This window comes from Pterocles gutturalis, unplaced genomic scaffold, assembly GCF_000699245.1.
Source record: "Pterocles gutturalis isolate BGI_N339 unplaced genomic scaffold, ASM69924v1 scaffold4725, whole genome shotgun sequence".
Lineage (NCBI taxonomy): Eukaryota > Metazoa > Chordata > Aves > Pterocliformes > Pteroclidae > Pterocles > Pterocles gutturalis.
In genome coordinates this window covers 69,721-93,762 of record NW_010145736.1, presented here as the reverse complement: position 1 = coordinate 93,762, position 24,042 = coordinate 69,721, and the positions used below count along the sequence as shown (strand labels likewise).

Genomic DNA, 24,042 nt, shown 5'->3' with positions numbered 1-24,042 from the left:
CACCATCAAACTGAGGAGATTTTGGCTGCCTATTTAGGCCAGTAGTAAGTCACTGAAGCAGAACAAAAGGGTCTTAACAAATGCCGGTGTCTAGCCCTGCCCTAATGAATCCCACTGCTGAATTTCCCAAATGTGTTGTGGCTTCTATCCATGCAAGGACTGAGCAGAGTGTCTTTGTTTTTTTGTATGGTTAAAAAAAAAAAGGCAAAAAAGAAATAGCAGCAACTTTAGGAGCACATCTAATTTTCATCTAATTTTGGATTAGATTTTAGATTAGATCTTAAGATTTATTTTAACTACCTGCTAATTCAATGGATGAGCAAATGATTCTCTAATTTATTTCATTTCTTGCAGCTCCTGGTCCTGTGTTGGAGACCTTTGTAGGGGATGATATTAATACCATTCTCATTCTAAATCTCTTCAGTGGAACGGAGTACAGTGTTAAAGTATTTGCTTCGTACTCAACAGGCTTCAGTGATGCCCTAACAGGCGTAGCCAAAACCTGTAAGAATGATCTCATGCTGTGCACATCTCTACAGGCTGTTTTTCACTATAACTATGGCTTTGTGCAGGTCCCGGAATAAATTTGCACTTGGAAGACTTTCTCAGTTGCATGCAAGTTGTTTTCCTGAAATGCAAGTCTCTGTTTTTATCAGACTATTAGGCTTTAAAATAATCTGCTGGATGTTAGCAAAACAGGGGTCCTAAAGCAGATGTTATTTGCCTAGTAGTAGATATACATCTCCTTAATGGGATGTCTATTTAGTCTTTTTTTTTTTTTTCTAGCTCCATATATATATATCTGATTTAGTCTTTATATACCTAAAGCTCAACTTTAAATTAGGTTTTGACAGAAATGTTGCTATTATAATGATATTTTTATACTTATCTGTAGTAACTGAATTTTTATCAGTGCTCATTATTTAGTCTTAGCTAAATTGATTTCAATTCTAAACTTTTGGTCTAAAGATTCACTTTTTTGTTTTCCTTCCTGTTTTGTATTTTCTTGACATCTTTTTTTCTTTAAGCAGATTTTGACATTATTTGTTAAAAATTAATCGGCACAAGTGTCTCACTGAAATTCTTTTGTCATTTTTTTTCTATCTTATTAGAGGAGTAAACCTAATTTTTGGTATTTAATTTTCAGTGTACCTGGGTGTGACAAATTTGGATTCCTATCAAGTCCGCATGACTAGCCTCTGTGCTCAGTGGCAGCTTCACAGACACGCTACTGCATACAGGGTAGTTATTGAATCACTTGTGGGTAAGTTACCAAATCATTCAGTATGCAGCTACAGCCTAACCCAGAGAATTGATTTGTATAAATTAAGAAATTCTATACAGTTGGACCTGTAGACTGGCTCCTGAAATACTGGAAATGATGGTCAGAAGAGGGACGTGTATACATTGAAAGTTTCAGGTGTAGAAGTAGCATTCCTGTCCTTTTATATCAAACAGATGTTGATAATTGTCCTTTTTATGGGAGGGAGTTTTATCTGTCAGTAGAAGGCAGGTGATTACCTGAGTTTTTCACTTGTGTGAGGGACAGAAGATGGATAAAGGATGGACTGAATACATCTAAGACTGTAAAGAAACCATCAGTGATAGTTCTGTAGGATTAGGATGGACATGAGAGGGTGGCAGAAGGGAAAGGAAAGCTCTGATTGAATCCAGACCATGCTTGCAGAGTCCGAACAGTGTCCAATTTTGTCTGTTCTCATCCTGCTGATCATTAATTGTAGCGTGTAGTAATGTTACTCATCTGGATAAACGTGAGGTATTTTTATGTGGCAACACATGGTGTCTTGGTGCTTCTAGCACTGACTGTGCAGAAGGTGAGTTACAGCCTTTTCCGTCCCACTGATTCTCAGGTGTAGCCAGAAGAGGTTATGGATAAGTCACGGTTTGTGCAGGCTAACTCTCTTATCCCCACTAGGCATCAGTGATCTTTTGAATGGTGACAAATTAAAAGCTTGGATAACTTGAAAGAAGTGTGGTTAATAACATTTAATGCGATCTATCAAAGGTATAATGAAAAATAATACTAATTTGGCTGCAAAAAAATAATGACCTTTCTGTGGAATGGCAAATGGAGGGTGCTGTGGTTTATTTGAAGGCCTGGGATACAGACAAGCTGTTCAGAAAGCAGAGATCTTGGCTGGCACAAGACAGCACAGATTTCCTTCTCATCTGGGAGCTAGCCAGCATTCTGCTTTCATCACATAGTACTGCCAGAATTGTTTCAACTGAGCCAAAAGAACCTAAATGTGAGCAGAACGAGCTAAAGTGTGAACAATTGCTTCTTATTAACATCATGAAGAGTTTTGATTGTCGATTGGGTGTGTATCTCATTCAAGCTGTGATCAATTATTTTTATACTAAAGTAACGCTTTTTGATAAGCATCGGGTGTTTTTTTCCTTGGCAGTGAATGACTCTTTGGCATTTTTTGTATACACTCTGTAAAATGTGAGATCAGTGGCTTGTATTTTACTTCTTTCTGCTACAGAGTATAAAATGTGCTGAAGGTTTTCTTCTTATTAAAACACGCCTTATGCTGTTTCCAGTACGCAGGCTTTTTCCATTGTCAATGTGTTTTCCAATTCAGAATTTAGCAGAATTAGTTCTGGAACCCTGTAAATACTATTACTTCACCAACTTGTTAAGTGGTTGCTAGTGGAAGCTGGAATACAATATCTAGTTCGGTCTCTCTTACAATTACTAAGCACATTACAGACTATGAGAACCAGAGGCATAGACAAAAGATGCCACACAATTACATAATGCAACAATTCCTCATTAGACTCTGATAATTTAGGACCACGTCCAAAGCCCGTTGATGACAGTGTTCGTGATTTTTATTAACTTCAGTGCATGGGGTGAAATTCATCTTCTCTCCTGCAGATGTCTGACACATTCCTCAGCTCCTACTTAATATGAAGGATGAAATGTTACAGAGACCTCTGCACAGAGGTGAATTTCCAGAAATAAGGCAGTGTGTCATTTATTAATTTATGTCAACCACTTGCCCTTCGTCTGCTGTCATGTCCCCTTCTTGTTTCAGCCTTAATTCACGTTATTCAGTAAAACAGTAAATAAATGTTTTGAGGGGTTTCTTTTATAATTCCAGATGGGAAAAAGCAAGAAGTAAATCTTGGTGGAGGGACGCCTAGACATTGTTTCTTTGAGCTGATGCCTGGAACTGAATATAAAATCAGTGTCTACACACAGCTTCAGGAGATTGAGGGCCCTGCCGTAAGCATCATGGAGACAACATGTGAGTAAAACAGATCAAAGTTCAGCCAGCAGTGATAAGTGGCTGACTGCTCCTCGTGTCTTGCCCTTTGCCCACAGATGTGCTACTCCTATGCAGTTTTCTTTAGCTGAGTTTTAAATTTTTCAGCTACATTGTGACTCCTCCACAGAGGTGCAGGATTCTTACACCACTACTGGGTATTACTGGGTGTGAAGTCACATTCACCAACTGTATTGGACTTGTTAATGAGAATGAAACAGGGAGGGTGGTTTAGCTTTCTTTATAAAAAGTCCCACTAGGGGATACTCTGAAAATCTGTGACTTTGAAAAAAAAAAAAATCCAGAAAAATGAAGCAGAGAAACCAAGAAAGGTTTGTATCCTTCAGCTCTTGTTATTTAGTAAAATTTCACCAGTATCTGAGTAATTTACAGTTAAATGGGACCTTGATACCCGGTCTACTTATGTATTTTAAAATAAAGAAACAAACCGACCTCTATTATTATTCTCAATAACACAAGACAGGCAAAAAAACCCCTCACAGATGTTTATGAAGGCAATATCCTGCTCTCATGAGTTCAAAATACTGCAAAACAAAATACAGGATGAACAGAGTGAATATTTTAACATTGTCTTTCTTTCTTTGAGCCCATTTTTCATCTCAGTGATATCCTTCTTCTCATACTATATTACTATACACCACAATGCTGTTACCCTTCTCTCAGGGTAGACAATGTTTGTAATTTTCCTCTTCAAGCGAATCCTCACACACTTAGGGTTCCACATAGGAAAAACTTGCACAGATGTATACCTCCACTTCTCTGTTGTCCAGGGCTCATTCTCAGAGCAGTGAGGACCAAGCCAAGCTTCTCCTGCTTTTTGGAGGAGTGCATTTTGTGTGCTCTGCAGTTCAGGGAGTTAGAAGACACAAGGAAGAACACACTTTGGCTCACATGTCCATTTGAGAAAGATGGTTTGTGATGCAGAAGAAAACACTCTTCAGGGTGACCTGTACCTCTCTGGTGCTTAGAGAGCAGCCTTTCAAGTCACCTTACTGCAGTTGTGACCCTTTTTTAAACAGGTCTGGTCCTGGTCTGTCTGTGGCCATGGAGGTCCTGAGCATTAGTTTCTTGTAGGTGTTTCAGAATCTTGACCCTTTTTCTTGCTGAAGCCAAGGGGAAAACCCACATCAGTTGCAGTGGGAATAAACTTGGATGTGGACACGAGGCTTGTAATAAATCCTGTTTGCACTAATCTTTCCCAAAGATAAGTTCGTTTTCTGAAGTTGTTGTATCTAACTCTATCCACTGTCTGTAAATGTAACATGTATTACAGCAAATAACAAGCATAGTCTTACTTGAAGGAATGATGTTCTGTCACCTGTGTCTTATGCTATGAAAAAAATTGGAAAAAAAAATGCCCTTAAATTAAAGCGGAAGCTTTTCCTCAGATAGAGTTGTGGAAGCCAACATGACACGTGCATGTTATCTCTGAGAATTCAGCCAAGACTGTATTGAAAGGCACTAAATAGACCTTTTGCATTCAGCAAAGCTGTCAATCAGTGATCATGTATTTGCACAGGTTTCTGGGAGGTTGTCATTCTGAAGGTTATTTTCAGGAGAAGGATGAGACAGTTTTGGGAAACTCTATGTAGTAACATTAGCAGAGTTTGCTGCAGGCAACAAAGCCACAGTCCTGCAGAGTTGTGTTCAGAACTGCATTTCTAGCTGGAAATATAACAAGGTCTTCCACTGAATTCAGGAAAATTTTGATCAGGGCAGGATGTGATCTGCTCTGAGTGCAGGCACTGGCTTGTTTTTGCACTGTCTCTTTGTGTTTTGGATTGCAGGACTAATATCTTCTTCCTTCCAGGTTGGGTAGAGACCTACTTTCTGTGACTAAGGACTGGTTGTGGTCGGAACGGAAAAGAACACTGACCTTTTACAAAATGAGTTATTGATACTAGGTCAAGCATAGGGCTGCCACGTAGTCTGCGCCACTGGGGAAGCCCAAAAAGGGGCAGTTTCACTGGTAGTTCGGCTGTACCATTGTATCATTCACACTGACATGCAGACATTAATTGCTCTGTAACAGTACTATCCTTTTTCAGGTGGGCAGTAGAGGAGGACATTACATGCACACGCTCGTCTACATTTCTCTCCAGTTGCGTCACTAGTTGATTAGAGATCATGAATTTTAAATGTGGAGATGAGTCAAAAATGTTGTGTTTAAGATAGATAAAATATACTGGGCTTTTAAGCATTTTTTAATATTCTTTCCTTTTATTCTCCAGTACCATTTCCAACTCAACCACCAACAACACCTTCTACACCACCCCCACCACCTACAATCCCTCCTGCGAAAGAGGGTAAGTGCTGCATGTGTGGGTTTATAGAAATTTTAAGGTGTTGATGCAATGTTTTTTGGCTTCTGATACTATTTTAGACCTGTGGGGATCAGATTTCAAAATGCATTTCTTACAGTGACACTGTTGAGGCAGCTAGCTTAAATTTAATGAGCCAAAAATCTGACCTCATTACTGTATTGTTGAAATTTGCAGAAAGGAGGGTTAGCATGTGTGAGAATTTCTTTTTCCAGAACTCCTAAACCATATTTATTTTGCAACTGAGGCAGACATACTAAGGTAACTAAACTTCTAAAGCAGCATGATTTTTAAAAATATGTCTACTTTAAGTAATGAGAAGAGTGTTGGCCATGTTCAGCCTCTTCTCTCTTTAAATGTAGACTTGCCTCCATTTACCATTTGAGGATGTAGTGTTTTGTATAGAGTCTCATAAATATTTCTGTGAGGGGAGCATTATTGTTGGAGACCAGGGGTCAAAACTGTAAGCTTGAAGTCATGGACCAAACTGAAGTATATTAACTGAGAAATTAATCCATAAGTACAGAAAAAGAAGACCTTGTGTGTTTTAGAACTGCATAGCAGTGGATGTGGTTTGTTTTGTTTTGTTTTATCCAAGAAGTAACCAACAGAAAATAAGAAATACAGGTATGTATTAGGGTCCTATTCTCTGGATTTAGATGAACATTTTTCTTCAAGATGAAAAATGCTGAAAAACATAACTTTGCTTTGAGACTTTGTTTCTGACCTCAAGCAATAAACTTGGATTCTGTAGAGCGTTGAAGGTTCCCAGTTCCCATGAAAGATTAAGCAACTTATGTGAGCAGGTGTACAGCTCTTTAGGCCATTTTGCATAAGAACATCTTGGAATAAGATGAAATGGGCGAAACCTGTGTTGCTCCTAAATAGTGCAGTTAAAAGGGTGAGCATTAGGCACTGCAGAGCTTACCTTTTGAGCAGACTAGTTTCCCACTAGGAACCTCCACAGTCGAGATTTTCTCATTTTGTTTACTGTGTCATGGTAGGATTCTGGGATTGTAGAAATTCATCTGTGACTTTGCTTAACAGCCTAAATAAAAATAGTTTGCCAGACTTTAAAGAACCATTATGGCCTTGAAGTGTGTTCTGTGATAGGATCTGTCAGTGCAGACCATTCGCCCTTTGCAGAGCTCAGCTGGTTCTACACCTGCACAGAAGTCAATGACAGCAGGTCTGTTTGCTAAAGCATTATTAACTAACATTAAACAAGGGTTTTTCATGACAGTTGCATTTTCTTAAGCAATTTGTGAGATTTCATAAGCAGTTGAGGCATTGCTCTAATTCCAAAATACTTGCTTTTCTTTCTCAGTGTGTAAAGCAGCCAAAGCTGACCTAGCATTCCTGGTGGATGGGTCATGGAGTATTGGAGATGACAATTTCAATAAAATAATTAGCTTTCTCTATAGCACTGTTGGAGCTTTGGATAAGATTGGTCCTGATGGAACGCAGGTAATCAGCATGTAGAGAGACAGAGGGTGCATGGATTTGACAGAGTATTTTAGACTAGCACCAGAAATGAAATGAATCAAAAAAAAACCTGACATTTCACAGTTCTTTTGAAAATATAAACTGCTTTTGGACAGCATTTTTTTCAATATCTTCTTTTGTACACACCATGTGGTGAAATTAATGATATGCATTTTGCTGGCATGAAGGCTAAGTATCATTTCAGTCTCCTCTAAATCATTGTAATGAGATTTAAGCTCTTTTAATATTTTTGGTATTGGTATTCATTGTGGTGTTTATTTCTAAATAAGACAAAAATAGAATTGGTAAGGAGAATTAAAGATTCATTTATTTAAAATCACATGCTCTACAGAATCTACACTACTTGAAATGAAAGATAGTATTTAAAATGATTGTTCTATTTATGTATTTGTTTAGAGAGATACTTGAATCTGGTCCAGAAATAGTTATTGGCAAATATATTTTTGAGTTTTTTTTCAAGTTTTAAGTGTCACCTGTATAATATGCAGTTTGGGATAGCATTGAAAATTATTTTTAACTTGTCAAAATGCTGAAGAATGCTCCAGTTTTTACTGTTTCTTGATAGACAGCTTTTTTCCCAGAATACAGTCCATGGTGTTTTAGAAACTCATGCACAAGCTTAAGCATGTGAATAGCTCCTTTTAAATTAGGGACACCACTTATAAAATATGAAGTTTAATATATGTTTTGTGAGTTGCAGGGATTTAGTGTATAGTATTGAAATACAGGGTCTGGACTCATGTAGCATCATATTTGGGAGAGGTAATATTTCAGAATATGTTCTTGCATCTTTCTGTTACTTGTTTCAGTATTGCTCCCTAATTTAAGTTACTTATGTGCAGCTTGTAATTTGTGAAGACTGAATAATGTCCCAGCAGTTCTGTGTATGTGTAACTGTACATGTGTGAGTGGCTGTAAGAAGGATTTGGCTTTTGGGCTGAATTGAGAGTGCTTTTGCCAAAGTGGGTATTACTTTTCTCATCCTGTTTGATGGAAAATGAAACCAGAAAGTGTTAGGTGGTTACCAAGGCTGCAGAGATTAAAATGAAACTTTATTTAGTGAAAGCTTCTTAAAGAGAAAAAAAAAAATTCTGGCTTCAATTTAAGGATGGAGCAAAGTTACAAGATAAATCCTTGGTTTAAATGTGCTGGGTTCACTTTTTGCTTATACACTGGGTGGTGCTTTAGTAACGAACACATCTTCTGTGTGCACAGGTGGCAATAATTCAGTTTAGTGACGATCCCAGGACAGAATTTAAATTGAATGCATACAAAACAAAAGAGACTCTTCTTGAAGCTATTCAGCGAATAGCCTACAAAGGAGGAAATACAAAAACAGGTGAGAAAGGTCATGATTATGATGCAGATTTTCTCCCTGCTACTCTCTGTCCATTTCTTTCTCATTTGCTAAGTGGTTAATATATCAGTGGAAAAACAGGGAGAACAAGGTATTTCCACACTGGAGGTGAAAGTTTGTGCTTTGAAGTTGGAAAGTCTTTATCATCTGCAGTTTATACCCTTCATCCTCTACTGCTGGGTATTCACCTCTCTGATCAACAGTGATGTCAAGGATCAGGGAGGAAGGGCGAGAGGCAGAAGTGAATGATGTTGGGGATTGTGGAAGGTGGAATGCAGAGTAGTATAAAATCAGTTTGGCAAGTGGAAAACTGGGAGGGGAGAGAAGGTGGGAGGGAGCTTGCAGAGCATGTAGAAAACAGTGGACAGAGTGGAGGGTCTGTTTGGTCATAAGCCAGGATGGTTAAGCCTCAGTGGTGTGTTTAAGACTGGGCTGGGGGAAGATGTCTGTTAAACTGGATGTAGTTACACTTTAACTAATCCCCTAAGATAGTGAAGAAATTTAAGATGAGTGCTGAAAGGGTTAAAATCTGTTTTAGTTGGAAACTGTATGTTTTATTATTCTCAGACTGCACAGAAATTTCTTGCAGCTGTTGCATTGCATCCAATCGCAGTAGTATCAAAATAACATGTTCCCCATTTACTCCAGAAAACGCTACAATGACACTTTCAGTTGTTACCTAGACTGTGCCCTACAATCCAGTAAGGGAAGATTTTGTTACCTCTAGCCTGTACAGAAAACCCTTTCCCACATGTCATGTTCTTGATCTTCACCTTCTGGGTTGAAAAATGGATGGCTGAAGCCATCAAATTTTCAAAGGCTGGGGCCAAAATTAAACTTTTCTAAATCTCTATTTTGATAACTACAGAATGCACTACTTTACAGACAGCTCAGGACCCAACCGATTTTTCTTTTTATCGATGTTTAACATATGATATGAGAAGACAATAACAGTTGGATTTGTGTCACAGTGAAAGTACGTTGTCAATTTTTTCTGTTACAGGCAAAGCCATTAAGCATGCAAGAGAAGTTTTGTTTACCGGAGAGGCAGGCGTGAGAAAGGGCATTCCAAAGGTTGTGGTTGTCATTACTGATGGGCGATCACAGGATGATGTGAACAAAGTCTCCAGAGAAATGCAACTAGATGGTAAAATATGTAGTTTTAATAACTATTCACATTTTCCTTTTTCTCATTAATTATAACTATATAAGTGTGGACATGAGATAAAGGTAACTTTTGCTACTGGAAGATTTCCAAGTTTGAAGAAAAAAGCGATTGCTGAGAAACTCAGAATTTCACTAGGATGTGGTTTGATTCTGGATTTGTTTTTGTGATTAATGCTATTATTTTTCATTTTGGTGGCAGTGCTAAAATCATGTAGTAGTCAATGGAATTGCTCCCACGATGAAGAATTTAGGGGACATGATCCTGAGAATCTGGACTGTCATCTATGAAGTGTAGTTTTGTGGTTACCAGCAAACTGAACTGTTTTGTTTCATACAGAAGAGGTCCTTTGAAAATTCTTTCATATGTTCTTTTACTGGTTCTGATCTGCTCTCACGTTGCACTAATTACTTTTAGGAATTTTTTTTAAACCACCAATTTTTAGAGCTTTAAGCAGCTGCACAGTATTGTGAGTCAAAGCATAAGAACTGGGTTAGTTGTTATAGAAACGTCTGATACTGAGGTTTGTGTCAAAACCCAAAGGGCACAGTGTGCCACATTGAACAAAACTAAAGGATGGAAGAAGAAAGCTATCACACTTTTAATGTGAGGAGATCTAAGAAGAAATTAACGTTTGTGCTTTATTTGCCTTGAGACTTCAGCAGCTATGAAGTTACCAGCATGTATTACTGATTCCCGAAACCCAATGCAATCGTTGAGCTTGGCTGCTGCTTTGTATTATTGCTAGATGCTGAGTGCAGTGCCTTCATAAATAAAATCATATCACAAACTAGTAGAGCACGCATAACTTGTTTTAAGTAGCAATCAAGAAAACCCTGTATTTGTGAATAAATTGGCATCTATGTCTAAGCTGAACAAAAAATGTTCAACTGTCAAGTAAGTCTTGCAGTTGCATTATTAACTGTTCGGCTGGCAATGATCTTGAGAGGAGAAGGCATATGGTGGGGCTTAAATTGCTGACTGGGATGTGTCACGTTGGACAAATTACTTCCTCTCTCCCCCTTCCTTTTGTTTGTGCTGTATCTTTAAGCTGCAGATAGGTTGGAGCAGGTACTAACTTGCATCTGTGATAGAGACTGGCATGAAGAGGTGCTGGTCTTGGATGAGACATGAAGATTCTGTTATAATAAATCAGAGTTTTGTTGTGCTGAAAGCTCTGCAGACCGTGATGAATGCCCCTGGGCCTCATTCAAACTTAAAGACAATATTGGTTGACTGGAGTAAATTTGGGACTGAGCCATGCAAGAAGAGTATATCCATTAACAATATTCAGATTAATGTAGAGAGGTTTTTTTTCTTCATCTTTTATAGAAAGGAAAATGCTGAAAAACTTTTAGCTAGTTTGCTGCTCCTCAAACATATAGAATACAACTTCCATTTCATCTTAAATTTAAATTTAAATCTTTGAAGTCAGGCTCAAATTCTGAAATATATTAATGCAGAATACAAAGAACAGATTCAACCAGTGCCGTTAAGTTGCTGATGAAATGAGGATGCATTTGTTTCAGTGTTCACTCATGAGGCAACAGTGGCTAGAAAACTGATTAATATATGGCACCAACCAAAATCTGTAAAAGACCTATAGGAAATTCATTTCTGTCCTTTGTATTTATGATATACTTGATACATGGATTTTTTCTGTGTATTACAGTATATCATTAAATCAGAAAAGCATTTAAACATATTCTAAAACTTTAAACTACTGAGTAGTCTTCTATGTCTTCAAGAAAACACTTAAGCATTAACTTTAATTAACTGATAAAGCATAAATAGCCAAAAGAAATATCTCCACAGAGAATGTAGTACTTTTATTTTAAATTACATGCATGAATTTTCTTGTGTTATATGATAATAAGAAAATTTCCACCACTGTATTTAATCGGGAAAGGAGCCAGTGCAAACACAGTTGCGTTCATATTGTATTTCCACTTTTTAATGAATGACTCACAGGAGTGTTCTTTTTTTTTTTTTTTTACAGTTTTCACTTTTTTTGCTATTGGAGTAGCCGATGCTGACTATTCAGAGTTAGTTAATATCGGCAGCAAGCCCAGTGAAAGACATGTCTTCTTTGTGGATGACTTTGATGCCTTTACAAAGATTGAAGATGAGCTGATCACTTTTGTTTGTGAAACTGCATCAGCAAGTTAGCCCTTTTGACTAATACTTGCTTTTAAAATAATAAGTGCTAAATACTGGGGGGTTTGTAACTATTATTTTTCTATTAAGAGGTATTCTTGATCTTTTTAACATAATTTACTGCAGATATTATAAATCTAATATTATTTCCATAAAAGATTAAGGGAATGAAGGTGTTGTGATGTCATAATAACTAATGGTTGTTTGCTATAAATCCAGAATACATCCACTGGTGGTAAAAAAGTTATTTCAGATTTGAAACATTGGTAATGGTTCAGAATTTAGTCATTAAAAGTTAATTATATTTTAGTTTCTAGGCTACTTTAACCATCTGTAAGAGTAGTGTTAGCTACATTCATTATTACTCAAATCACATGGTTAATTTATTAACGGAGAGCTAATCATTAATGTTTGCATTATCAGAGAAAGCAGAAGAGTTGTAACCCAGGGAAAAGCATAAAACACACCCAAACTCTTTGAAATCTGTGAAAACACCACACTTCAGACTCTATGAAAATGAGGGGAAAGACATTCTAGAACAACATCTAACAGTTAGAGGTCAATAGTTCATATGCTTTAACGTGTGTGCCCTCAATATCTTTCCTTATATATAAGCCAGGAAGTAGGCAGTGTGTAGCTGATGTGAATCATTTGTGATCGTGAGGAATCCTTGTGCACAGGACTGTGAGTTGTCATGGGACTGTGAGTTATCAGAGCTGGTGAACCCAAATATGTTGCTTGTGTTCCATCTATTGTTTAGTTTTGACCATAAACTCTACTTTCAATGGTAAAGAGAACTTGAGAATACTCAACAGTAGTATTTATTGGTCACTTGTGCTTGTATTCTAAAAGTGATCTCCAAATTTGAGCACCCTGGGGTACCATATTTGACACCCTGCATCTATTGATTTCCCAGGGTGCCTTTCCTGGAAGAGATTAGTGTGCTTTCTTGCCTGCCAGAAGAAAAATATAAAACAGATTTATAGCTATTTAAAATGAGTGCACACATCTTAAGGACAGTGTGCAATTGTGGTCTCTGTTGCTCATGAAAGCTATTGTGGAGTTTGAAAAGGTACAGGGAACGCCAGCTAAAGTAATTGAGCTTGAGCTGGAGTTAGGCTGGAGAAGTTCACAAATTGAGAACTAGGGAGGACTGGTTAAAGCCCAGTGTAAGACATACATTTTTATGCAGCAGACAGGGAATTTGTTGCCACAAGAGGTTGTGTAGGCAGGTTCATAGAAAGATTAGACAAATTCATGGATAACAGATCCGTAAAAGGATATATATGCAACACACAGGGATGTACCCTTTTACATCTTTGTTACAATCCTTGTGGATCCTGAGGAGTACCAACTGAATGGGGTGGAACGTGGCCAGGTTTGCATGACGTTCCTAAAGAGCATCTCCTTTTGCTGCTTTTGGGGATAAAGTACTGAGCTGAGTGGATCATTGTTCTGACCCAGTGGGACACCCCTTGTGTGCTTAAATATATCTTTCCTTCTTTTCCAGCCTGCCCATTGATAGTTAAAGATGGCAACAATTTTGCAGGTACAGTACTTCTGTGTTCATCTTTGTCCCTGATTTATGAAATCATTTTCATTATCTGATTTTCACACTATTAGGCAATAAATTTCCCTTTATGCTAACAGTTGTTAAACAGATGGTGCTATGAAACTCTTTGATGCAACTGGGTTTGTCCTTTTTTTGTTTCCTGTAATGCAGTGTTAATTTAAATTAATATAACGTATATTTTGATGCCTTCCAGGATTTAAAATGATGGAGATGTTTGGTTTGGTTGAAAAGGAGTTTTCAGCTGTGGAGGGGGTTTCAATGGAACCTGGTACATTTAATGTTTACCCATGTTACAGACTACACAAGGATGCCCTGGTATCCCAGCCTACCAAGTATGTATTAACATATAAATATTCATAAAACGCATGAAGATAGTTGTCCAGTGCAGGCAATTATTCATTTCAAGGTTCAGTATTTTCATGTCAGAAGAGCAGAGATGCTAGTGTAAATCTACATTATACTAATGAATAGGAAGAACTTTTGGTGTCCTGAGTCCTCAGTCAGTTTTATTCAAAAATAGCAGTTGGGGGTAAAAGTAGGTAAGCCCACTGGTTGTTGTGGGTTTCCTACATGAGCCAGTTTCAGGCTTGTGCCAGTTTAGCACCAAGCAATGTTGTGCAGGTGTATTTTTTTGGCAGATTCTAGTATGTAGTACTTTGTGAGATGTGCCTCTGAAAAGTGTGTTGAAGTCTCGTGGAGTGCAGAATGTCTTTGAAGTCTGAGTCAGAGTGGGAACCTGCTTTAGGTGTCCTCAGTCACCTTCTGCATCAGTCTATGTCCATTCATTGATTACAAGGAAGATGATCTCCGTATGCTGAAATGAGTCTGTGTGAACACCATCTAGTACCCTCCTGGGAGGCAGGACATAGTTCAGTCACAAGGACTATGTCCTGGGAGGAGGTGATGATTTGAAGGAGTAGATGAAGAAATCTCCCATTGAAACTTAATATTCGTTCCTTAGAGAGGAAGTGATGGGAACTCTCCATTTTTTTCTGTGAACAGTGTGTTAGTTGTGTTTGGTTCCTCTCAGTCCAGTCCCCAACTTTGTATTAATTAAGTGGCATCAGAGAAAAGTAGTGACCCCGCTGTTTTAAACATGGGAAGATGTAACAAAAAGTATTCTTTAGCTGAGATAAGTAAGGAAGAAAAACAGTGAGGAATTACTTTTAAGGTTTATGTTAAATGTCATATTAGTCTTTTTTGTGTGATTATCCTGTTGTGTCCCGGTTGGAGCTATACTTCTTGGAACTGTTTCACATTCTCCGTGTTTAGTGTCCTCCTGGGTCTAGATGGACTGGAATCTCCAGGGATTAGCATTTCTCACTTATTTTCCCCTTTCTACTTCTTTCTAATTGGATCTGCTGCATTTATGTGCTCTTCTCTAGCTGCCACCCCAGCCCAATCTTACTGCTTCATTAGGCTTTCACTCCTTTTCATGGATGAGAGAATACCTTTCTCTTGATGATCTACAGGTACGTCTGAATAATCCACTTGTTCATGTCATCTCATCTGTGTGCTGAGTGTCATTAATGTTATTCTCCATTCTAAGGTCTCTGTCCCCAAACCTTGTGTTTGCCCCACCCTGCCTACTGGATTTTCTTTCATTCTTTGTACAATGGGCATACTGTAAGGCTTTTTTCTTATACCTATTGAGTTTTCTCTCTCTTTTCTCTATGGGAAGTGTGTAGTGCAACATCACATTTGATCATCTTAAGACCACTGTGCAGAATATATTGATTATACATCACATTTAACTCCTTTTCTTGCATGATTCATATCTATACATCTTATATGTGCCAGAAACACTTTAGGAGGAATAGATCATACTTGGGGAAAAGAAACTGATTAAATGACCTCTTCAGGCTACTTTCAGATCCCTTTCCTATGATTTTAAGGAATCAGACTAACTAACATTTTAAAAACACAGTCAGTTATTTCAGACACTTGTCCAAATGTCCCACTTTGGGATTTGACAATGAAAGGTTAAATTAAGTTGGAAGTACTAAATAACAAATTTTAGGAAATGGCATAAAATAACATGCTTCTTTTACATCATAAACTTCCTCTCTCCTTTGTAAGAATTTGAGAACAGATTGTATTTCTGTATATGCGATCTGTTTTGACTTAACTTTCTCATATATTGGCTTTGAAATGTATAAACTACATTCCTTATAATTTATAACGCTTCCTGTAACTGTCTCTGTTATTCCTAATTTCTATCCATTTGTGATGATTTAATGACAGAGGACATGTCTTTTGACATTGGTTTTTCAAGCAGCTTCTATTTTCATTGTCTGTTAAACCAGTAAATAGCAAGGGTCTTTTGAATGGCTACTATTTTTTAAAAGCTTTTAATACAATTAATTTAATCTTTACTTCAAATTGACCTCCGTTTTGATCTTCAAATTAAAGAAAAAAATTAAGGGCAATTTTGTAAATTTCAAGGGAAAATAAAACTTCTCATTTCTTCATAAGTATTCTTTTGATAGTTATTGAGTAGATTTTGCAAACACTTATTCATATTGCTTCTCAGTCTTGACTTCCAAAGAAATATCCAGAGTAATAGATAGTGTGTTAAGTGAACATCTGGGGAGTAAATTACTCGATTTAATGTTTGTTTCAGCTTAAAAGATGTTATTTCTCTTACAGGTATTTGCATCCTGAAGGTCTCCCTTCTGATTACACCATTACGTTTCTCTTTCGTATACTCCCCGACACACCTCAGGAGCCATTTGCTCTTTGGGAGATTTTAAATGAAAAATATGAACCACTGGTTGGAGTTATTTTAGATAGTATGTATTTTGTATCTTATCAGTGATTTTTACTTTAACTGTGTGAATGATTCATTCTGTGTCTAGATTTATTATTGCCAATGTTTTAAACTGCTGCCAGAACAACTACCTGAATTTGGAAGGTGAAAGTCTCTAATGGATGTTTTTAAAATTTGAATTAAATATACTGAGTTTATTTTGGAGTTAGAGTCAAATTTTGAGTATGCTGCTCTCAACTGGGAGCAATGATAGTGAAATCCAAAGAGCTGTACTAGAGTTAAATTGACGTAAGGGAGCTACTAATTTGCTTTTAAAATTTCCACTGCTCTGAATCTGGTTCTAACAGATCTATCTCGATATACGCCAGTGGTACTGACAGTACAGTGTATGTAGAGCCAATGCCGTCTGGTGGATAGCAGATTTAGAGCTAGAGACATGAACTCTTGATCACTCTCTTCATTTTCACTTGATTTCACTTCCACAACTGTAAAACAGGGATTATGATTTAGAAGGTTTTGATATTTAATGTTGAAAAGATGTAGATACTATGATAGCTGCTCTTCATAGCTGCCAATTTTAAGAGACATATATTAGTACTTATCTTTCTGTCTTTCATATCATTTTTGAGATAGGTCACCTCGAAATACGTGGGAAATAGGCATTTAGCTAGCTTGAGCATCCATGCCTCCTTTTCTTCTCCCAGTCCCACAGACATGGGTGAGGTGGACTCCCACCTATTGGCTCATCCTTCCTGTCAAACCAGGAAAGAGCATTTCTCTGAGACAACTTGTTACTTCCAGTCAGTATATCACTTATGAATGTGTTTTACTAACATGTGATCTGACATCTTCGGTCATCTTAGTTAAACGCAAAATGACCCTTTCAAATAATATATCAGACCTTTTCTTCCTCTAACACGGAGCCCTTATTTTTATTCTCACACAGATGGTGGTAAAACACTGACTTTCTTTAACTATGACTACAAAGGAGATTTTCAAACTGTGACTTTTGAAGGTCCTGAAATAAGGAAGATATTTTATGGGAGTTTTCATAAGGTTAGTAATGGTAATAGGAAAAAAAAAAAAAAAAGGCACTCTGAATAAAGGTTTGGGAGCTCTTCATGTTTTGAACTCTTCTTTCATGTCTTCAACTGCTGCCAAAAGAAAAGTATTTTGCGTATTCAGAACACTGTACCAAACTGTCCTAAGTCTCCTTGTAATATTGAACTAACATGAAAAAAATAATGGTTTTATGATGAAGCTGATGTGGTCAATTTTCATCTCAGGCTTTGTGCCTGTGTTTTAGAGTTGATTAAAAATACTTGCCTTGAAATGTAATTTAGAAATAAATTGACTTTTCCTTTTAAGGTTTAGATTGGAAATGTCACTCAAAATTAAAAGAAAAAGTCCATAAAAAAAATTATCCTTCTTTTGATTAGAGTTGTTATTTTTAAACATTTTTTAAGGGCTATGCCATGTCAAACTTTTCTTGGCTGTTAGAGAACTCGTAACATTCTTTCCAAGACCAGATGAAGTAGTGCCGGGATTATAGCACGTATTTATTGTGGAAGATGCTTTTGTTTTTCACTTTTATTCCTGATGTTTGTGTCTTTTCTAAACAAAAAAAGGAGAGACTGTGGATTGAGGGATGGTATTTACAGAGCTTAACTTTTCTGTACTTTTTAATCGATGGAGCAAGAAAGGGAAGGTAGGTCAGAGCTGGACTCTAATTCTGACTCTTTTAAGTTGTGCTTTGGAAGAATATATGAGGCTTCAGCAAATTTTCCTCTTAAGCATTTTTCTGCATTTTGAATAATGATCCTTGCTGTACATGTGTTGGAGAGGCACAGAATACCAAATTTATAGCATCTTTTCAGTTATTCAGTTCCAGCTGAGCCCATAGCAATGCGGTTACAGGATTTCTTCCTGGCATTCTCTCCTACACCTTGGGCTCTGGTCTCCACGTAGGGGATGGGTATAGAGCAGATACTGCATTTCTACCAGCTTTTCATGTGTTCTCCCTGCCAAAAAAAAATTGTTCTTTGCTTAACTGAGAGTTTGCTCATGACAGGACAGTTGTAGCTGGGATTGTCCTCTCTGCTGGGAATGTCTTTGCTGCACCAGCAATGGACAACAGAGCGTGAGCCAAGGCAGAAGGAAGTAACTCTGTTGCTGTGCTCTGCTTTTCTGTACTGCGTTTGATGTGATTTGATTTTTTTCAGTGTTAAAACTTCACTATGAAAGGTTTTGTTGTGTGGTTAATGCATAATTTACAGGCCAAATTTTAATGCTTAGTGGCTATAAAAGATGTACTGGTGAAATGCAGTGCTATATAGCAGGGTCATACAAGTCCCAGGAATTATTACTGACCATATAAATTAAGGGTTCTTCAGGATCTGGGTGGTATTGTGTAGATATTTTGTCAGGGGTACATTATTTTCTTATTGAATAAATTATGTCAGGTGCCAATTTGTATGAAGAAAGCATACATAAGCAGAAAAATAAGCTAAATTCATTAAACAGAGTAGAATCATAGAATAATTCAGATCAGAAGAGACCTCTAGAGGTCATCTACATTGTTTCTTGTAGATTATTCTCTGCGTTTCATTACTAAACATGGAGTTAGGAGCTCATTTCAAAAAATGTCCCCCTTTTCCTAGGAAATTAATGTATCTTATGTGCTCCTTTGTGTGTTAAAGCATCTTTTCTTTTGCTTAGTTGCATGTTGTTATCAGCAAGACTACGGCCAAAATAATTATTGACTGCAAGCAAGTGAGCGAGAAGACCATTAATGCAGCAGGGAATATTAGTTCTGATGGCATAGAAGTGCTGGGGAGAATGGTCAGATCCAGAGGACCAAGAGACAACTCTGTGCCAGTGAGTAGAAAGAGAACAATTCTTTAAACCATTTAAAATCTCCTAAAAATAAGTGTTTTGGATCTTAGCAGCTAGTTTTAAGTTGAAGCAGAGTGAACTCATATTTGAAACTGTAAAGTTCCAGCATTTCAGAGATTCTGCAAAAGGCTGGAGCAGTTATCAACTTGTGAAAAATCTGGTTTTGATTATTTTAATAAATGAAATTACTAGATCATCGTTGTTCGAATGTTATTCTCAAGCACAGTTGTGAATGCAGTTGATACATTCAGATATGCCTTATGTTCCAACTCCATTAAGTGGAGTAATACAATATATATATACACCTGAAATAATTTAAACTTCATTTTGAGTGACAGTTATTCCCCGTGTCTCTTATCTCCACTTACTCTATGTTTGCCCTAAGCTCACTATCTGCTCATTAAAGAATTGAACGGGTTTGACACAGAGGGCCCCCAAAAGCCTCTGTCTTAGTATACCTAGTTCTTTTACAATATAAAATATTTTAAATGTGAAAGATCCACCCCAAGATTAAGTACTCTTTCATTCCTCTGAAATTATTCTCCTAGAAGCAGTAATTATCATTCTGTTTGCACGGCAACCTATGAGAATCTCTCCATTTTGCTGCAGATGCCATTAAGGTTTGTTTGGACTTTTCAGGTAGATTTAGTTGTTGAAGAAGAATTGACAATCTGACAATGATTTTAGGAAGGCTTCTTTGCTGTGCAGTACTGTTTGCTAATTTTCTTTGAACTTTCTTGACCTTAGAATGAGGTTAGCAGAGAATGTGAACCTTGAACTCAAGGCTTGACTGGAATAAGAATGAGGTTTCAGAAATGGATTTACTTGCTACTATACTCTTGTTTAGCAAAAAATAAGCCCTCAGAATGTATCTCTGTGTACAAAAAAGAGCCTTTAGGCCTCAAACTTATGGGTAATAATTATATGAAGCCTGTAAAGACAACTACACAGAGAAACCTTTGTAGTCACATTTCAATAGAAACAGAAAAAAGCAAACTTAGGAAATCTTGGAATTAGAGAAGGCTTTGTAAAGGAGTGGAAAGAAATGGTGTCTTTTGTTAGAACCCAGGACTCTATAAAAGATAGGTCAGACTGCCCACTCACTGAAAAATTTGGTTTGTTCAAATGAATTGTAAAACTGACGTAAGACTTCAAATGTGTAGCTGAAGATGAAAATTCTTTACTCCATGGTACTGTTTAGCTGCCTTCAAGTATTACCACATATACTAAATTACGGGCAGGTCAAGGAAGCACCCAAATGACATTTTTTAAAGTTTCCATTCTGCATGTTTTATTCATACTGAGTAGAACTTGTGTGAATAGTCACATTTAAGGCATGAATGAGTTTGTTTCCTCTACTCCAAAAATTAGAGGATATCAAAGCAGCTAGCAGCACGTGGGGTAAAGGTTCTTCTCACAACAGGTAGTTGTGCAGGATCAGTGCAGTTCCTTACTGTAGAATTTTGTGCTAAATATTTGTATAGATTGTAGGGAAGCCTGGACAAATGAATAAAAGGGAAATATTGGTTGTGAACAAATCTGGAGCAGGAACTCCCTGACTGAAATTCATTGGAAGCTAGCAGACTGTAAGGTAGAATTGTGACTTACACTGCTGTGATTCATTAGGTATCACTTGTGCCACCATTGGAAATAGAATACTGAGATTTAGTCCATTCCAGTATCTTCACAGGTTTAAGAGCCTCATGAAGGTATGCATACAACAAAAATTACTTTTTATAAAACATTTTGAAAATTGTGTTGAATTGATATGAAAATTGAGGTTTGTTGATAGTTCTGAAAAGTTCCTTTTCCGCCACCTGTATTTTCATGAAATGCTTTCATCTTAGTTTTAGAGATGCTTATTACATAAAATAAAAACAGGCAGGTAGTTATTTAGGAATAAAATTGTGGATGTTTTGTTCTGACTGTATTCACATGCAACAGTGTAACATTGCCAGAATGTTTTAGTATATTTTTGTATAAATGAATCCAGTGCAATAACCTGAATTTTGCAAAACATTTCACTTTTGAAGTATAATTGTATCAGAGGTTTTTTTCACATTGATGCGTATGGTGTACAACAATTCAATGAATGCACAGAAACAGAGATAGATAGGACAAGAAGGGGATTAGGCTAAAGTTGCCTTTTAACATCCTGTAATAGTGAGGCGTGTCTGGATTAGACACTTAAGCCAGCTAGGGCAATGAAACCTGACCATGACATGCAGCGAGTAATGTTCTTTATTCTTTCAGTGGGATTTAATTAAAAGTCCATCATTAAAACATCAATAAAAATAAGGTTTGTCAATTGTAAATAAACAATGTTTTATTTTCTTTTTCAGCTTAATTTGTTTACTTCTGTGTATAAGTACTGCTAAAAAAAAGTAGTGTGTGATGTGGTCTGCTCTTGAGAAATCCTTTCAGAACTGTAGCCTGATAAGATGAGGATGGGCAGACAAAGCAAAATCACTATGAATACAGAGAATTATTAATAAATGTTTAATGGTAGCAAAGAAAGCTTTGTTTAGTTATTTAGCTTGAGTCAGAGCAACCCACATAATATTTCAAAGTAAGGATACTGAGTCATTCAACATTTGGATGGTGAATACAGCAATTCAGGGAATGTCCATTTGCTCTTTATTTTACACCAATGTGCTTTATTGCTGTGTATCTCTACATTGTCTAATTCAGAGAAAATGGACACAAATACACCCCGATGTAGGACTGCATACATTTCTGAGCCCAGAGGGGTATGTTCGTGTGTGTTCATTTGCTACTGTGGTCAAGCTAATGAGTTCTCCTGGAATTAGTAGCTTTTGGGATGCGTAGGCATCGAAGTGGCTCCACCTGGAGCCAGCTTGTATTTCACATAGCCAGGGACACAGACTTGTTGGACTCAGGATAGACCTTTGTGGAGCCAGACCAAGTGTCCAAAAGTTGCCTTCATGCTGCACTTCAGATGTCTAAGGCATTTAGCATGGAGCCAGCACACGTGTGTCTGCATCTGTAGTACAGCATGTCTACAACCCAGCTAGCTACTCTGCTGGAGGGTAAGAAGAATTTCTATTTATATGCAAGTATTCCTTTTTTTAAAATATAATAGATGACAAGAAAAAAGATGAAGCAAAACTGAAGGTGCACATATGTAGTTCATTTTAACAGCTTTAGAAACAATACAGTTTTAAAAAAAAATCTTTAAATTCACTCCTCTGTTCTAGTGTTAAAATAAAGTCACCAAAAATAATAATAGGAGCAAAACCAAGGAGAGTTCTATCTCTAGCAGTTCCTCAAATTTTTTAACATGTGGGGTTAATTTAATGGGATGTTCTGTTCCATTCCCCTCTCTATTCAGTATGCACATAAATGAGGCATGGAAAAAGAACAGAAATAGTAACAGAAGAAAGCTTCATCTCTCTAGACCCCTTTGTTCAGTTCAAGGCTGTAAAGGCGACAATTGGTTTTACCATTGAGTCCTATTTAGTACATTGTTTCTGAGTACCTGACAGCCATTATTTTTACCAAATGTGTGTGTTCTTGTAGATTAAATTCATGTCCAAACCATGTTCCCAGACCTGTGGTGGGAATTTTCTTTTCTGCCCAGTGTTGTCATGTGTTGAGCAAGCTTTTCACCGTCCTGGAACTTTCATTGCCTGGGGATAATATGGATAAGAGGGGGGAATATTCTAAAGTAAAATAAAACTGGAGAAGATGATAAATATTATTAGTGGCTCGGCTCCAGTATAAGTAATAGCCTACAGGAGAACTTTTCCCAGATAAAATCTGAGCACCAGACCAATGGGTTAAGAGAAATTACTCAGTTTTGAGCAGCTGAGCTCTCTTTTGCCTGACTCTTGATGCTCCTTTGCTAGAAAAAAAGTATTGGGAGGCACCATAGGGCAAAATCAGGAATTTGATCAAGGAGGAGGGGATAATCCAACAAATGCCTGCAGAATTTAACCTTCAACAGCTTGCTCAATCCATGTAACGTCTGATAGTTCAGATAATTTGGTTAGAACACAAGTCTTTTGCCATTTAAGACAGCGTCTTTATGGCTAGCTGCTTGATAGTCTTTCCTCTGTCTAATCTGAGTGCTTGAATCAAGGTAGCTTTTCTTGCTGATGGCTCCATTTTGCACTGATCTTACAACTAACAGTCACTTTGTACATCACCCTTGTTTTCAAACAGTTGCAGTTACAGATGTTTGACATTGTCTGTGCTACCTCATGGGCCAATCGGGACAAATGCTGTGAGCTGCCTGGCTTGGTAAGAAACCTCTTTCAATAACTGTAGAATTTACCTTTTGCTTTCCCCTTTGAGACAAATGTGTTAATAGAAATGGATGGTGTCGTGGGTTAAGCACAGACTGCTTAAAGAATTAAGAATTTTCAAAAAAGCCCGAGTCTGCTCAGATTACTTGTCCTATTGAAAGTCAATGTGATGTATGTTTCTAAATCAAGTAGGTGCTTTTCAGGCATCCCCACTGTACTATGTCTTCAATTCAGACGTTAAGAATTTTATGAATTAAAGTTTTGGACATAATTCTCTTCCTATCTTGATCTTTTCTTAGAGAGATGAAGAAAATTGCCCTGCCCTTCCTCATTCTTGTTCCTGTTCAGAAGCTAATAAGGGTCCCCTTGGACCTCCTGGACCACCGGTAAGGTTTTATTCAGGTTTGTAGTCAACTGTACCAAATAGTCCACTGGCCACCTTTTTTCCAAGACATGTGAATACACTGCCATTGTATAAATAATAAGCTTAAAATAGGGTTTTAAGTATTGACAAAGAGATAAAACTACATTCAATTTATAGCAAAGATACCAAGTAATATGCCGTAAAAAACCCTTCTCACCCAATAAGTCAGTCAAATTTTTGATGGTTTAATCAAGACCTGGAGCAGTTTGGATAATATTTTGACATATCCTATCATGCCTAGACATACCTATCTTTGGGATATAACCATGCCACTTGTGTGACAGAAGACATA

The 24,042-nt window shown here is 37.2% G+C and overlaps 1 protein-coding gene across 1 annotated transcript in view; it reads left to right on the top strand.

Moving 5' to 3' along the window:
- Positions 1-354: 354 nt before the first annotated feature.
- The window catches only part of COL14A1 (collagen, type XIV, alpha 1), a gene marked incomplete at its 5' end in the record, with an annotated part of 54,779 nt that continues 31,091 nt past the window's right edge, over positions 355-24,042 (top strand). Inside the window, 15 exons of the mRNA XM_010085474.1 lie at positions 355-504; positions 1,148-1,264; positions 3,129-3,275; positions 5,546-5,620; positions 6,963-7,102; positions 8,357-8,480; positions 9,502-9,645; positions 11,663-11,827; positions 13,331-13,369; positions 13,587-13,725; positions 16,043-16,185; positions 17,110-17,219; positions 18,882-19,040; positions 23,244-23,321; positions 23,626-23,712. Of these exons, the coding sequence (XP_010083776.1) occupies positions 355-504; positions 1,148-1,264; positions 3,129-3,275; positions 5,546-5,620; positions 6,963-7,102; positions 8,357-8,480; positions 9,502-9,645; positions 11,663-11,827; positions 13,331-13,369; positions 13,587-13,725; positions 16,043-16,185; positions 17,110-17,219; positions 18,882-19,040; positions 23,244-23,321; positions 23,626-23,712 (1,817 nt within the window). The remainder of the gene's footprint in view (positions 505-1,147; positions 1,265-3,128; positions 3,276-5,545; positions 5,621-6,962; positions 7,103-8,356; positions 8,481-9,501; positions 9,646-11,662; positions 11,828-13,330; positions 13,370-13,586; positions 13,726-16,042; positions 16,186-17,109; positions 17,220-18,881; positions 19,041-23,243; positions 23,322-23,625; positions 23,713-24,042) is intronic.